The sequence below is a fragment of the Podarcis muralis genome, chromosome 8 (assembly GCF_964188315.1).
Source record: "Podarcis muralis chromosome 8, rPodMur119.hap1.1, whole genome shotgun sequence".
Lineage (NCBI taxonomy): Eukaryota > Metazoa > Chordata > Lepidosauria > Squamata > Lacertidae > Podarcis > Podarcis muralis.
In genome coordinates this window covers 38881291-38896751 of record NC_135662.1, presented here as the reverse complement: position 1 = coordinate 38896751, position 15461 = coordinate 38881291, and the positions used below count along the sequence as shown (strand labels likewise).

Below are 15461 nucleotides of genomic sequence, written 5' to 3'. Positions count from 1 at the left end.
GCAAGATTTATTTTTTATTCTTGCTGCTGTTGTTCCTGAAATTATTACTATTTAGATAGTTAACTGTATGGATTTCAATGGGGGGGGGGGGTTATACACATATATATTGCAAATGGCTTTGAGATTTATAGATGAAAGATAATATAAGGTCCTTTTAAAAGATGAAATATTCCCTTCTCCATCTTTTGCTTTACTTTACATATATAAAGTCTGCAGCCTTTACTCGGCTATCAAGAAATGGTTCATGTACTGGTTGTCCAGAGTTTATTTCACAGTAACAGAAAGGTTACAATTTTCAATTACAAGAAAGCCATTTCAACAAGACTTACTTCTATAAACAAATATAAAATCAAGATGTTACCTTAACTGTGTATTTCTACAACTTAGGGAAAAAGAAAGCCAAATTAAATTTGTTTATAAAATATCCCAGCCTAAACATATGGCTTTATTAACATCCTATACAATACATTCTTAAAACTATATTCATTTTGAGTGTCAATAGCACCTATTTATAAAAAGATGCATTTTGTAGTTTAATGAAGTGCAATACACCTCACTAAGGCAAACATTTAATTAACAGATCTAGAATAACAAGTTAGAGTACTGTACTCCTTCAGCAATTCACTGCATTGACATTGTACAATACTTAAGGGAAAAATAAAGGCGACATCCTAACAGGGTAAAATGAAGCCATTGTTTTTTTCCTTTGATGCAGCATTTACGCTGTAATATACATACAATATAATTAATATTTATCAGCAAGTTGGCAATTAAGTATTTCATCTAATACTGGATATCAAATTTTGATTTGACAAAATGTTACATGTCTATAATTTCAAAGTGAACTAAATGTGTATCTTATTGGAGTACTACCATTTTTATTTCAGTAGTTTCACACAAGTTGATAAAACATGAATCTAGTCTAGTAAATCAAAACATCTATTTTCACTACTGCTTAATAGAACATATATATTCCATTAGAAATACTTTTTAGCAGACCAACTTTTGTTAAAGCAAGGATCTGAAAAAAATTCACACATTGCCAGAAAAATGACAGATTGCCTTCTGCTGCAAGCTATAATTTATATTGAAAACTATTCTCCAGTATAAACAGGACAAGCACTCAGGAGAGTCACACTGGTTTCATATTGAAATCCTGTGCACACCAGCTCTTGCAGAGGTCCTCAGCACTGAAATATCTTGGAAAGAAGGCTGAGTACAGAAGCATTCACTACTGTTTAAGGGCTGAATTCTATTCAGCAGAATGAAGTGGTAAAGCTGTTCCTGAAATGCATTGTATGAAATGCATTGTATGCAATGTAGAAATCCATTTCTACAAATGGAAAGGTGGCATGTTTCAGTTCTTCATTCAAACTCTCCCCTAGCACACAGCAAATTAGAGAGACTGCTAAGAACAGTCAAACCTATTCTTTCATTTGAAATCTGAACTTGTGCAGACCAGGAACCACTTTACTGCCCAATTCTGCTGGTATATAGATGGCCCTGAGGCTACAGAAAGTCCAGCAAGGCTCAAGGAATGTGATATACAAAGCTAGATAGGAGAAGTACTTACAGTCACATTACAAACATCCTTGGAACACTGTAACATCTGTAACTTAATAAATGCTTGTCTTCGTGCACATATGACTGTGTTGGATTGTATTCCTACGCTTGGATTATATGCATAAAGAAGAGAGATAATAGAAGAAACCCCAGAAGCTGTAAATTCAACATCATTAAGAATAAGATATGTATCAGCAGTGTAATGCCAAGACAGTTAGCAAAATAGTGGAACTTCAGTGATGACCTGGGAAAGAGGGGAAATTTCCAAATTTTTCTACATATTTATGATTTGCACTACCACCAAATCTGCAATACCGCTTCTGAATACATTACATGAAAATTTTTGAAGCTGGCTATACAAGTTACTTAGGAAGCTTCAAATTTTATTTGCATATGTATAGATTAAAATGCAATAAGGTTTGGCAGGTTGAGCAAGGGACAATACTTTATTTCTCAAATATTTGCCATAACTTTGGGATGTGAGGGAGATACTAGTCTGACAAAGACTTGAAGTCTGAAACATTTTAAAACAAAAAAGTCACACTGTTGTGCTAAGTGTGCTAAGAAAAATTAGTCCAATGACTTTTCTAGATCCACTTGTCTATTACATCTGTGGTTGTACCACAGCACATTCCTGCTTTTGCTATAGCAGAAGAAAGCAATTTACAATAAATTGTTCATAAAATATATTCTTTTACTTTTAATTCAGAAATTTTACAAGGCTACTTAAGAGCATTTGAGAGCTTAAGTTTTGCAACACTTTAGGAGAGCTTATGCTAGGAATTAATTGTATTAAAGATTTATATTAAAATCATATTAGGTGCAGTTGAGTAGGAATCTGACTTAAGAGATCAGGTGCTTTAAGTTTTCAAAGTAGCCTGACACACAGGGAGGTGATAATACTGTATTTCCTCAATGTGCAGGAATAATTAAAGACTGGGCAACAGACTTCCCTTACTCATGCAATAATATTGATTAAACGTGATCTTTAAGTATATATACTTATCCTACCACTGCATGCTTACTCAGTTTTACATACTGCATATTGTATGTATAATACATTAATGCCAATTTTGCAAGCAGTAATAAAACAGGTCTGGAACATAAACTGTTCTCATTTAAACAATTATTTTAAAGAAGAGGTATTCAGTTATCAAGAGACAAATGTAAATTTGGAACAATCAAGCATGGAGGAGTATACCTAATTATATTCTAACATGCTTTTCCTCTGCCTTGCATCTACACTGCGGCCAGTGAAGTTTGAGCGGCCAGTGAAGTAAGAGCATTACTTCTCAAAGTTATGTGATCTATTCATTGCAATACAGTTAACACTGTAGGCACAGAAATACTTTAGAAATGGCTGCATGAAAAGAAAGAATTTAGTACAGGTGACAACTGCTGCTGGTGTATTTAACAAAAGGTTTCTCACATAGTTTCAGTCAATTGGAGGTAGTTGCTTGTCAATAAACTGCTTCACATCCATCATTTCCTGTTAAGGGATAAAAAACAGTGATCTGGTTTAATTATGCATATTGCAGGAATCAATACACAATAAAACCAAGCATATGGCTGGATTCCTTACAATGCAAAGTCATTCTTAGCCTAGAAAGCATTGATTCCCATTCAACCAAACTTAAAACACAAACTGTCATTTTACAGTACTAAAAAAGAAAGTCCCACATACAGTCAGCCTGCCATTGTATCTGCGCCATTTTGGACCAAGAGTCTTTCCAAACTGAGTGTTGTGACACGTTAGTGTGTTGGGTGCAATGTGTAGATGTGTCACGCAAACACTCCCCACGCTCCTTCCAGGGCTGGAAGTGGTTAGTTTACCCTCCGGTAATCAGTAAAAAACTGATTTACTGTGTTGCAAAATGATGCATGTCTAAAAAGTGTGTCATCAACATGAAAATTTTGGAAAACTTTGCTCTAACCTGTGAGCCCCATTGAACTTACTGGGACTTATTTCTGAGTACAGATGTATGACTGCATTGCATATGATGTCAGCAGGTTCCATGCTAAGGAAGTTAGAATTATGTTCCAAAATACTAGATATTTAGTTGGTTCAATTCACTATACCTGAAAATGTGATATTACATAGAAAGAGGAAGTGCAGGACAATGTTAAGTCTATTACAGTTGTATCCTATCCTTCAATTGTATCTATTGAATGAGTTTTTTAAATGTTTAATAACTTTCAACTAGTTATTGAAAATAAAATTATATCGTTACAATTGTTTCAAGGCCTTATATACTAGTATGGCTTAAATGGAAAACAAAGAAACAGAACATCACTTCAGATGACATCAGTATTTTGCAGAACAATTACCTCAATACACGAGCTATGCATCATGCCCGAATAAGTTTTAAAACTTATGTTGCCAGGGTTTAACATAGTCTTTAGTGTCTCAGAAGTGACAGAACCAAACATAAGCGGAACTAAAGGATCGCGGTCACCATGGCACTGGAAAATGGGAATGTCTCTGTTGACACAGTTGATAGGACCCTGTCAAAAGGCAACACGTTAGAACATTAAGAGGTGAAAGGTATGCACAACTTTTTATTTTAGCCCTCCGAGCAGTTCACCATCCCTTTCATCTCATTGCTCTATGACATAGGTTAGTCTGAGTCACAGTGGCATCATGAAGTCAACTTTGTGGCTGGACGGGAAAAGGAATCTGGAAAGCACCCCACAGGCTAAGCCTCTCATACTAACACTTTAAGGAAAATATCCTTTTCATGTGCTGTTCTAGTGAAAGGTCCTGAAGAAACATCCAGCTGATATCCCAATGCCTTCTTTAGAAATGCATGAAACCTGTTTTAAGTTCTTGGGTTCATGAAATACTGTTTATATTTTTCTATAGTCAAGATCTAAGAAGAGAAATGGACCAAAGAGAATGCTCTTTAACTTGCTGTAAGCTGCCTTTATCACTGACTGTGATAATTATGCCTCTCTGTCATGAGAACTGAATGCAGAAATATAAATGGAAAGCTTTTTTAATATAACCAACCTCAGTTCTTTTGAATTTTAGAACAGCAGTACACTACCTGTGGAAATGAGGTCCGCAGCGGAAGCCAACAGCTGAGTGCTACAATACCCCCCAGCTTCTGATTTGTTGTGAGAGCTGTGTACAGCGATAAAGCTCCTCCCTAGTGAAACCAAAAGAGCACTCATTACTGCAATTACATATTAAAATATGCACACTGAAAATGCTGTAATTTCAGCTAGGCTTCCTTACCAACATTTAGAAACTGGTCAAACAGCACATGTGCATTTTTATATACTAGAATCATAAGCTCATAGATCTTTACATTAATGGTTCTCAAAATACAAGGCAGACCTCCTTGAGGCAATATGTTCTCCCACTACCCCAACTCTCTTCAAGTGTGTGCTGTATTTGAATCTTTCACTTCCAATCCTTGGGCTGGTTGTAAAACATTTGTTTTCCTATGGGCACTTCTACAAGGACCTGGAAGAATGTTGGGAGTTCAGGTGGCTCAGCTCCTTTCATTTGGATAAGAATGGGCAAAGTGGCTGGGTTTTGGGACACTACTGAGGAGGTGGAAAGGGATCTGTGAAACTATTTTTTGTAAAACTGTATTTTAAAAATAGCAAATCTGTCTTTGTTACAGCTTGCTCTAGGCAGTCTCTGCTGTACAGCAAATGCAACCATACTAACTCCCATGCACAAGATCCATACTTAATTAAGCATATTAGTCCTTTATGATAGCTTGAGCTCCAAGGGACCACTTCATCTCCTGTACCTCATGCTGTTAACCTAGAAATTATAACATTAACAAGCCAAGTAAAAATGATCGACATATATTCTTCAGTGGTTGCTCCACAGATTGTGCATTCCTGTATCAGAGTCCATGCCCAGATCAGAACATTCTCTAAAAGGTCTGCAACGTATATTTCAGGTAGAACTATCAGTGCCAAGAACATATGGAACTAACTTTTATTTTTAGCATATTTTATGAGTTTGAAAACTGCTGCTCAACCTGAGCTTTGAGGAAAGGTAAATAGGAGTATGTCCAATCCACAAAGACTCCAGGAAAACTTTATGCTGCCAAATGCTAAACAACTATGATGAACACAGGCACAAGAAAATGTCACTAAAAATGTGCTGTGGGTCTTTTGAAGGTCACAGAAAAAAATGGTAAGTGGAAAAACTATCTAGATTCTATGTTATATGGTAATAATAGCAGGTGTGTCATACTATAAAAGTCACTTTCAACTTACACAGAAATAGTGCTAGATGTAAAAAAAAGTAATTGGCTTTACCTGAGAAAATCCTCCCAAAATTATTCGGTTTGAGGGTATTCCATTCCTTACTTCTTGCTCAATAAGTGCTTTCACTGCAACCATAAAAAGCTAACTGTTAATGGTCATCACAAAAAAGTAGACAATTGACTGTCATGGAGAGAGCCACTTTGGGGCTAACAGTGAGACATAAATGAGACATTTATCCAATTATCCAGCCACAGGCATGGCTACAGATAATGAGATCAGAATCTTCTCTCTTGCTAGGCATATAAAGCCTCACCTAAAAGACTACCTCAGGATGAGGTAAAACAGGCAAAGGTTTAAATTGAAATACTTTATTGTCTCTTGTACAACTTGTATACAGTGAGATTACACGAGCACCCCCCACTCAGCTCTCTTAGTCTTAATTCCCCTCGTTTACTGACGCACGCACACCAAACCCGAAAGTCAGTTGCCCTGTTGTTATCTTTCCTCAGAGGACTGAATTCTGGGAAGGCCCAAAACGTGCAGGGTGACCATACACATAGCTTTTGAGCCATGCACTAAAAAATTGGCTCCATTTCTCACTGTACAACACAGAAACGCAGCAAGCTGCCCATGAAGATGTAGTTAAATACCAGTTGCTGGGAAGCACAAGAAGAGAAACCACTGTTGCGCTCATGTCCTGCTTATGGGCTGCCCATAGGCATCTGGTTGGCAACTGCAAGAACAGGATGCTGAACTAGGTGGGTCTGATCAAAAAAGCTCTGCTCATGCAGTGAACATAACATTGTTATAGATAGAACATACCATTCTCTGATGCTTGCTTAATCCCAGCTTCATCTTCCTGTGAATCTGGAGCGAGGCCAATGATATCAAACCTTAAATGAAACAATGTAGATAAATTTAGTGGGAAAGGTTTTAAAGCACTACCTGGCTATCTATCTATCTATCTATCTATCTATCTATCTATTTTTGCACAATCAGGAAGTGATTAAAAAAATGTAATCCATAGTATTAGCAGAATAAAGCCTTTTTCTTTATGCTGTAATATAAAAAGGGTGACAAAACCTTTGGTACTGAAAGTCTATGTTTCTAAACTCTTACAGATAATCTAAGTGCTGAACTGTCATAGGTCAGATGAGGACTTGAGAAACAGCCTCTTCCAAGGAAAGCAAGCAAGGCAGCAGCTGCAGATGTTTATGAACTACAACTGCCATCATTCCTGATCATTTGTGATGCTGGCTAGAGGTGATGGGAGTTAGGCACCAACAGCACTTGAACTACCACTCAACTACAGGAACAGCAGGAGGTGTATCATCAAGACAAATAAATTGAGTGAGTAAAGGTTTTAGGAGACTATGGTGTAGCAAGCTTAAAGGATAGGTGACATAGTCAACAGTAGATTGAGATACAGAAACCTGAGGGGGAAATAGCCAGAGTATGTACAGGCATGAAAGACAGCCAAGGAAAGAAGAGGACAAATGAACAGGCATAGAAAACCTTACACAGGGTCTTAGGGATCAAAGCTGAATGCTTCTGGCAGGAAGGGATTGTTGGGGAGAAACAACAGTGTCTGCAAAGAATTGTGGCTGAATGAATGCAGGATGGAGATCAAGGATTTGAGGGAACAGTTCGATGGATGGAGTTGAAGAAAGGAGAGGCAAGCAAGAGGTAGGGTTAGCTATACTGGTCACTTTTTCTGGTAATACGTCTGAGCTTTTAAGCACTTTGTGAACGATTATAAAATGATATAGCTCAAATCAATATGGCTAACCTGATCCAAAACACCCACCCACCTCACTCACACACGAAAACAAAGATCACCACAGCCAATCACAAGCAAACAATCACACCCTAGGCCAACCCCAACCTCTCTCACCACCAAAGAAACACAAGTGAACAACACAAGCAACGCTGACACCAAACTCTACATACATTAAACATAATAGAAACACCGCCACCCGACCCCACCCCTATCCATCTTCCCTCTCTCCACCCCCCTTTCTTTTTTCTTTTCTTTTTTTTTCTTCTCCCCCTAATGCCTCAACAAATGAAACCGATTTGTAAAAATGTTACATGGGGGGAAAAAAATACGAGGCACTACACTTCTGTAAAACAAGAAAATCCTTAATAAAATATTTTTTTTAAAAAAATGATATAGCTTTTCTGCCACTAAATCTGTGTGTAGGGAAGAAAGCTGCCTGTCAATCAGCTTTCAAAAGTCTTAAGAGTTCCAATGTAGGCAACTCTTAACATGAATATGAGCTTTGAAACCAACCACAGATCAGATCCAAACCAGAGAAGGTTACTGTGTCTTTATGATAGGCATAAAAGGCACATTTATGATTGAAACTAAACAGCAACATGTGCTATACAGGAGGAATTCAAAGCAAACTCTGAACAAGGCCATGTGTCAGTACCCAAATTCATGTGAATGAAAGGAAACACTGGCATAATGGGCAGCAATGTGTCTGACTATATGCTCCAGGCATCCCCAACCTTCAACCCTCCAGATGTTTTGGACTACAGTTCCCATCATCCCTGACCACTGGTCCTGTTAGCTAGGGATCATGGGAGTTGTAGGCCAAAACATCTGGAGGGCCGCAGGTTGGGGATGCCTGTGCTAGACTAAACATAGGCCTCTTCCTCTTTATGAGCTGCAGTCCACAGAAAAGACACAACCGTGACCATAGTGCATTATATCATACATTACGTGAAATTAAGGTGACTATGGGTTCAATCAGTGTTTATTGCATCCATATCCCTTCCTCATTTTACTATGTAGTGACCAAAATCAACCTCCTCTCCTGTCTCCTTCAATATGCCTCCATTTGGAATAAATAACATTGTACGTTCAGGGACAGAGAATGTAACAAACCTAAAGAAAATGACAAAATTATTGCAAATCCACTACTTACCAAGAAGGCATAGCCATGTTCATGTTTAAAGAAACTGGCATAACTGGCCTGGAAATTGGGGAGAAAGATTTTTTTTTAATTAGCAAAAACATTCACAATAATCATTTTCATGGGTTTCTGTAATATATAAATGGTACCATCACTAACTCCTGATAAGACCATATCACAATAGGCAGACCTCCTTAGAGAGAAACTTTGTAACTGGCCGAGACAGGAAATGAAATTTTCTGACCCTCTTACCCCTGCTCAAATACCTGTCAACAAATATGGTGACCCATCACAATTAGTGCTATGTGAATCATGTACATTTCTCCACCTGTGCTCACTGACCCACTGGGAGCCAATAGATCATTTCCTGGTATTTCACACATTCTGTTTTCCTGTGTTCCTTCTGTCATGAAACAAAATACATGTTATGGACCTATTCTTTCCTACCTTTTCAACCTGCCAGTTCCTAAATAAGACAAATACTGAGCATTTTCATCCAAGACTTGGGCATAAAGGGCTTTTTTCCATTCCTGAAATATTTTATCTTGGTTGGCTTACTTGGACAAGGCAGTATAATACATCACTTAGGATTCACCATGAAGATTTTGTGTGTTTGGGACCCACCTTCAGCCCCACCCCTTCATTGAAGTCATACTCCTTGTTTTGCAGTTCTGTCAAGTGGTACTTCCCAGGTGGTCCCAAGCCACCATTTGGGAATCAGTGTCCTATAATAAAAAAACCGTACATACTTATAAGATACATGGCAAAGAATGGACTTAATGTGGGATATTGAAGATTCTATCACTTTGTCATAAGCTTAATGACTTCATTTATAGCTCATGTTCTCTTTGAAATTCATTTTTGTGTACCTGAGAATGATCAAAGCATGGTTTTTTTCAGGCCCACACCTAAATTACCTTACTATTTCTTCAGTCTCTCTCTAAAGTGTCATGCTGCACTCTGCACCACAACCTGTACAATGCCTCAAGTTATTTAAGGATATTCCACAGGAGAGGAAATTCTAATGTAATCCAGAGCCCCTGTAATGAAGCCTCTAGGCGCCTGCATTTCCCTGCTACCTTGTATTTCTTATTGTTGCACCATACTGTTAGCCACTCTGTGCTCCCACTGGGAGAAAGGGTGGGATATATGGAAACAAATAAATAATACAGCTGGGGAATCTCTTGGATGCATGCTGTTGAGCCCCACAAGCAGATTTTTGCAGCCGTTTGGTCATCTCAAGCAGCTAGAAATTCTAGATGCAGGTAACCAAGGATTTGCCTTCTTGTCTGTAACACTGGATGTGTGATGGAAGGATCACCATTCAAAGACAAAACAGACAAGTGAAAGGAAATTGTCTGTCACTGCTTGCTTGTTGGAAACTGCTACTCACTACTATCAAACAAGCAAGTGGTTGGCACATGAAAAATCTCCAAATGACCAAACTATTAATCAGAGAATTAAAACTGTGCCTTTCTGTTGTGTGCAATTAATTAACTGAAATTACGGAAATATGCTTAATAGACATGAATATTTAATTTTAAGAAGAACCAAAAAGCTGAATGTATAGCAACTCCTTGTTTCTCAAAGAAAACCTTCAGGCCGTCTGTTACAAAACATGTAATTGCCATCTAATTTTGAAAATGGGGTTGGGGGAAGAACAGTAACCAAAAAGGATTAATATACTTACGCATGTGGGCAAATATACTTTATGTGTGGGCTTCTGATTCCTGCAAATGCTTCTGCCCACCCATGCCTATTAAAATACAGACAAAACAAAAAACAAAAAAGCTTGTCATTTAAAATCTTCCAGTTCATTTAAATATACCTATCTAAAGTCATTACTTATGTCATAATTTAGCCATCCTCTTTTTTAGTATATAAAACCCAACACTTAAAAGGAGGGTCCATTTCTATCAGGATGTTTTAAAAAAATTGATTTAATCAGATTTCCAATTCTTCAATGTTTAGATCAGTATTATTTTGCAGTTTATGCTGACTACAAGGCAAAGACTTGGATTCAGCTTCAAGACTGAAAATAAATAAGACAGTAATGTAAAGCAAAAATTATTGGTACAGCCAGTTCAACTGCACACTTGTTAATTAAATATTAATTTCAAAATGTAACTTTTTGTAACTCTAAGCATCCGAAGATAGCAGTCCTGAGCGGACTTACTACAAAGTAAGCCCCACTGGAACAAATAGACATTGAAGTGTATAAAATAATTACTTCTGTAGGGAGGAGCTTTAAGGAAGCACAATGTGAAAGAAAAATATTAGAAGAGGATTCCTGTTTATTCTTTTCTAAACTAATTTCCAGCCATTAACTTAAATCAGGTGACAACCTGCATGTAAGTTTAAAAGGCTACATTCCATGGCACTATTTAAACCACTAAACACATTCTAACCTGAATCTTTACACCCCAAACCATGCATAGATTCCTTCCCTAGCCAGGAAAACAGGGGGAAATGAATGGTGATGGGGAGAAGCCCAGCCACCAACCAGGGACCCTTGGAATAACAGGCTCAATGGGGGGGGGGGTATTTCTGCCACCCAGGTTGTTCCTGGAGACCTATGCTTTTCCCACCCTCCCTCTCCCTATGCAGGTCGATGAAGAGATTACACTCTCCCAAGGAGAACAAAAATGAAGGTGTATATTGGAAAGTGTTGCCCAATAAATAAACAAATAGTCATGACTGTTTAGCCATTGAGAGAAAAATACAGGATAAAACTCCCGGCCACCCTGAGCTCAAAGGTGGGGCAAGAAAGGAAGGTGGGGTGCCAAGCCAGTTCTACAGGATTAAGGCCACTCCCACTGATAATACTAACAATGCTATACTGTTGTTCCATGTGGCATGTGCAAGGGAAGTAAAATGCAGAAATTTTTTAAAAAGTAATAAAAATAGTCTGAAAAATCCCAGGATATAGTAATCCTGTTCAGAAGTAATGGTATTAACATATGGAGGTTGAGCACTGCATGCACATAAGCCAGTAGTAAGCTGTCATGAGGGGAGCTGATGTAGATTCGGCTGCGGTGAGAATTCAACACATAGCATATTCTCTTGTAAGCAGCAAGCTGCATTTTTAAAGGCTAAGATCATATAGCAAGCTAAATATTTCACTTACCCAGTATCTCCTAATCCATGAAGAAATATGACCTAGAAGTTAACAGCACATTAATTAGACCATTTATTTTTTAAAAATATTACATGGTACAAAGCTATCTACAGTGAGAATGCAGCTAACTCTTCAGCAACTACCCACATACTTCCATTAAATCTTGACTCCACATGTAAATAAATAAAGGGAGCTCATGTGATAAGGACAGAAGGATATAACTGTTGTTCTCAAACACCAGAAGTCATCTATACAGTAAGGCTTCTTTGACAAGCATAAACTCACAGCTGGTTCACATATTTTTGTATTTGGAGAAGAATATGAACAGTTGGTTGACAGTTCTAAGACTGCTTTTAATAACCATCTTGAAAACATATTCCATATGGCTAGAATTGGCTAGTATGTAAAGCTAGAATTCCCATAGCGGTGGAGTGCAGAGAAGTGGTTCAATTCCATCTATATTGTATTCTATTTGCACCTTTAAGTTATAAGCAATTTTTGATTGGAGGTTACTGGGTTTAATTCTTGTCTATTGGTATTTACAGTTGTCTATAGTGAAAGCATTTGTTGAAATGTATTTGGTAGTTGAACTGTGAACCACATTCACCTTGGGCACCTGCTTGAGGTTCACCTTTTTCTTTTTTCACAATGAATCCATCATGTATGTAAACAAGTCATTCAAAACTGCCTTAGCACAGCAGCTCCTCCATGCACTAACTATCATCCTGAGTACTGGACCACCATGTTGATCAGTTCCAACCTTGTGATTATGCCCACAGCACTGTAAGAAATGTAGTGTTGCGTTCCTCTGACTTGGTGGGACTTCCAAAGAATCATGCACAGGACTGCATTGCACATATTTTAAAGATAAAAGAATTTGGGGTGGGGAAAACCAGTGCAGCAAGGCACACATAAACTGTTCAACATACAGAGCAGTCACCTCACAGATCACTGTGTGTGGTCCCTCCTATGCAAAAGCACCTATGAGAACCAAAACCCAATTTGTATTAAAGTTTGTGTGATCCTGTTCTGGTGTGACCTTGTAGTATGAGCTAGGTAGCAAGTTTCTGAGCTGGGAGAAAAGCCAGGAAGCTCAGAACCACTTGGCAAGAAGAAACTGCATGCTGGTTGATGCTCTGGTGGTTCCATTTTTACCTCTGCCCTCAAAATAGCACTACAGAATCAAACTGGCCACTCATATGTCTTTGAAATAAATTGTTCTTGTTTCTTCCTTTCTTTCCTTATAATGAATGTTTGTTTAGTTTGTCCTTTCATTGTGATGAGCCTTTCTATATTCCTTTTCCTTATAATTATTATGAGTCCTCAGGGATATAGGGCCCCACCAACCTAATTAGAAGTAGCTTGTGCTGCTCATCAAGTTATTCATTATAAATTCTCACCACCTAAGCAAATAAAATGCTTAGGTGGGACACTCCTGCATGGAAACTGACACTAAAATAACTCACTTAGCTCTACTTCGCGCTTCTGGTTATTCTGGTGCAAGTGTTCATATTCCAAACACTTTTGAAAGAAACAGCAAAAGGTGATGAAATGTTTTGTTGCAGCAACAAATGAGAGCATGTGCTGGCCTCCCAAAGCCTTCTCAGCAATTTATCCGATTGCCGTGACATTCAGTTGCGATTTTCCCACCTGCCCACACAGGATTTGACACCAAGGCCGTGAAATGCAAAGTATTTTTAATTTTAACACAAGAAATTACTACTTAAGGTCTTGCTCATAAACTTGGATTAGCACCATCTTAGGCAAGGAAAGGACCCAAGCGGCTGCACAGTCTTAATTAAGATTTTCAAGCGCAACAATGCTTTGTTCGGCTCATATTGTGAAACCTGGCGGTATTCGATTCTGAGCTTGGCCAGATTTTGTTTTTCTTCCCTGAAATGGGAGGAAGGGGAAGAGAACGCTGCTTGGTTTCTGCAAGAACTGCTTGCAGAATATGCATCTTTACCATATGTCAAAACCGCGCGTCTGTTCATACTGCGTACATAACATTCACCACACTTAAAAGAGTAAGCCCGGCTACCTCGAGCAAAACCCAGGACTTTTACCTACAAGGGGGCGGCGGCGACTGAGGTGCGGCTCAAGGGCATTACCGCCCAACGGGAGACAAGCGAGGGCGCCTGTCCAAAAGCCAGGCCAGGGGCAGGAGGCGAAGGGGGGGAGGTGCTTACGACACTGCTGCGGGCCCTCCGACTCCAAAGCAAGTCGCGCTGCGTTCCGCGGGGCTTCCTCCCAAAGAGTCATTGAGTTTAGGAGTGCGACACCCAAGACGCCTCCCCCCCCCCGCCAGCCCCTGCCTGGTCAACTCTCCCCCCCCCCCCAAAAAAAAGACCACCCCCTCATTACGAGAGGCGCCAGGCGCTGCCGCTCCTTCTTCACTCACCGCGGCGGTGGCCTTTCTGGCGGCCGGGACGATGGCTGGCAGCGGGGCAGACATGTTGTTGCCGCACATACACTGGACTCTCCGACCCGCAGGGTGGGCGGGGGGAGGCCGGTGAGAAACCGTCGCGGGAGGGAGGAGGAACGGGCGTGGCGGGGAAACGGATTGGAAGGAAGAAAACGGGGAGGAAGCTGGGCCGGGCCCGCCTTCCCCGCCTCCTACGTCAGCGGAGGCGAGCGAGCGGACGCCCGTGCGTGCCTTTCTCTTGCGTGTGGCGTCAGCAAGCGAGGGCGGCCGTTAAAAGGGGGGGGGGCTCCCGAAAGCGTGTAGGCCTCTTCGGGTCGCTCGAGCGCCTGCTTTGTTTCTGTGGGATGGATTCGCACACGGGTGGTGGTGGGTTGTTTTTTTATTTAAAAAAAGCACCACAACGGCTTCTGCTCAGCCTGCTTCTAGTTTATTATTGCCGCCGCTTTTTGTTTTCTTCTCTCAAAAGGATGGGGAACGGGGTTTCGACTTCGTGGCCCGCAGCCAGGAATGATGGGAGTTGTAGTCCAAGCAACTTCTGGAGGTTTACCGTCAGGTCCCCGTCCCCCGTCCTCCCCCCAGGTTTCCCCGCACCTGCTGTAGGGTGGCCGTAAAGAAAATGTAAAAGGCAAACCAAAAAAGCTTCAGAGATAAAAGAGGTACAGAAAAACATAACCAAAAGTCTTAGCTTTAATCTGCCATTGAAATCCAGAATATTGCCGTCCTACCAACAAAAGGAACAGCCCGGACACAGCCTGGATTCCTGCTTTTTAAAACTCTGGTCTTTATGTAAGAGTAATTTCAGAGGTTTTAAAACTGCCTCGGTAAAGTTTTTCAAGAGCAGCATATAAATAGACAGGGAGCTGCATTTGTATTGGAATTTGCACTGCAGAACCTTATTTTTATTTTTTTACAAACTTCAATGAAAATATTAAAAACATTTACCAAGCAGAGTGCTTCTTCCAAGACACTTAACATGTACAGATGTTAAGGCTGGTATGCAGTCATCTAAATGGCATCAAAATAAACCTGGGAAATCTTTTACATTACAGATTAAGCTCACATCCACAGGGCATACTGTAGGGCTGTTTTTAATGTTTAGAAACACGCAAATACAAAGATTTTCCGGGGGCCCTCCCATACACAAAATAAGAGCACAAGTTCTTTATTTCTGTCTTGCTTCTGGGTGGGCTTGCTAGTGCCC

At 39.7% G+C, this 15461-nt stretch overlaps 1 protein-coding gene across 2 annotated transcripts; it reads right to left on the bottom strand.

Annotated features, from left to right (window-relative positions):
* Nucleotides 1-250: 250 nt before the first annotated feature.
* On the bottom strand, nucleotides 251-14446 carry LYPLA1 (lysophospholipase 1). 2 transcript variants are annotated; one of them, XM_028736961.2, is made up of 9 exons: nucleotides 14237-14446; nucleotides 11845-11876; nucleotides 10408-10473; nucleotides 8730-8777; nucleotides 6619-6689; nucleotides 5848-5921; nucleotides 4611-4712; nucleotides 3892-4068; nucleotides 251-3052 (listed from the first exon to the last, which is right to left on the bottom strand). In XM_028736961.2, the coding sequence occupies exons 1-9, from the start codon at nucleotides 14303-14305 to the stop codon at nucleotides 2999-3001; spliced, it is 693 nt and encodes a 230-aa protein (XP_028592794.1). In that variant the 5' UTR covers nucleotides 14306-14446; the 3' UTR covers nucleotides 251-2998. The 2 variants fall into 2 exon arrangements, with proteins under 2 accessions (XP_028592794.1, XP_028592795.1); XM_028736962.2 differs by lacking the exons at nucleotides 10408-10473; nucleotides 11845-11876; nucleotides 14237-14446 and adding an exon at nucleotides 9342-9442.
* Nucleotides 14447-15461: the final 1015 nt, after the last annotated feature.

Bases quoted from the DNA above. Each gene is read 5' to 3' on its own strand.
- LYPLA1 (XM_028736961.2), bottom strand. From the start codon at position 14,305: ATGTGCGGCAACAACATGTCTGCCCCGCTGCCAGCCATCGTCCCGGCC. The intron at 4,713-5,847 runs GTAAAGCCAATT...TGGTTTCACTAG, and splicing joins TTTTGGGAGGATTTTCTCAG to GGAGGAGCTTTATCGCTGTA. The intron at 3,053-3,891 runs GTAATTGTTCTG...ATCCCTTAACAG, and splicing joins TGCATAGCTCGTGTATTGAG to GAAATGATGGATGTGAAGCA.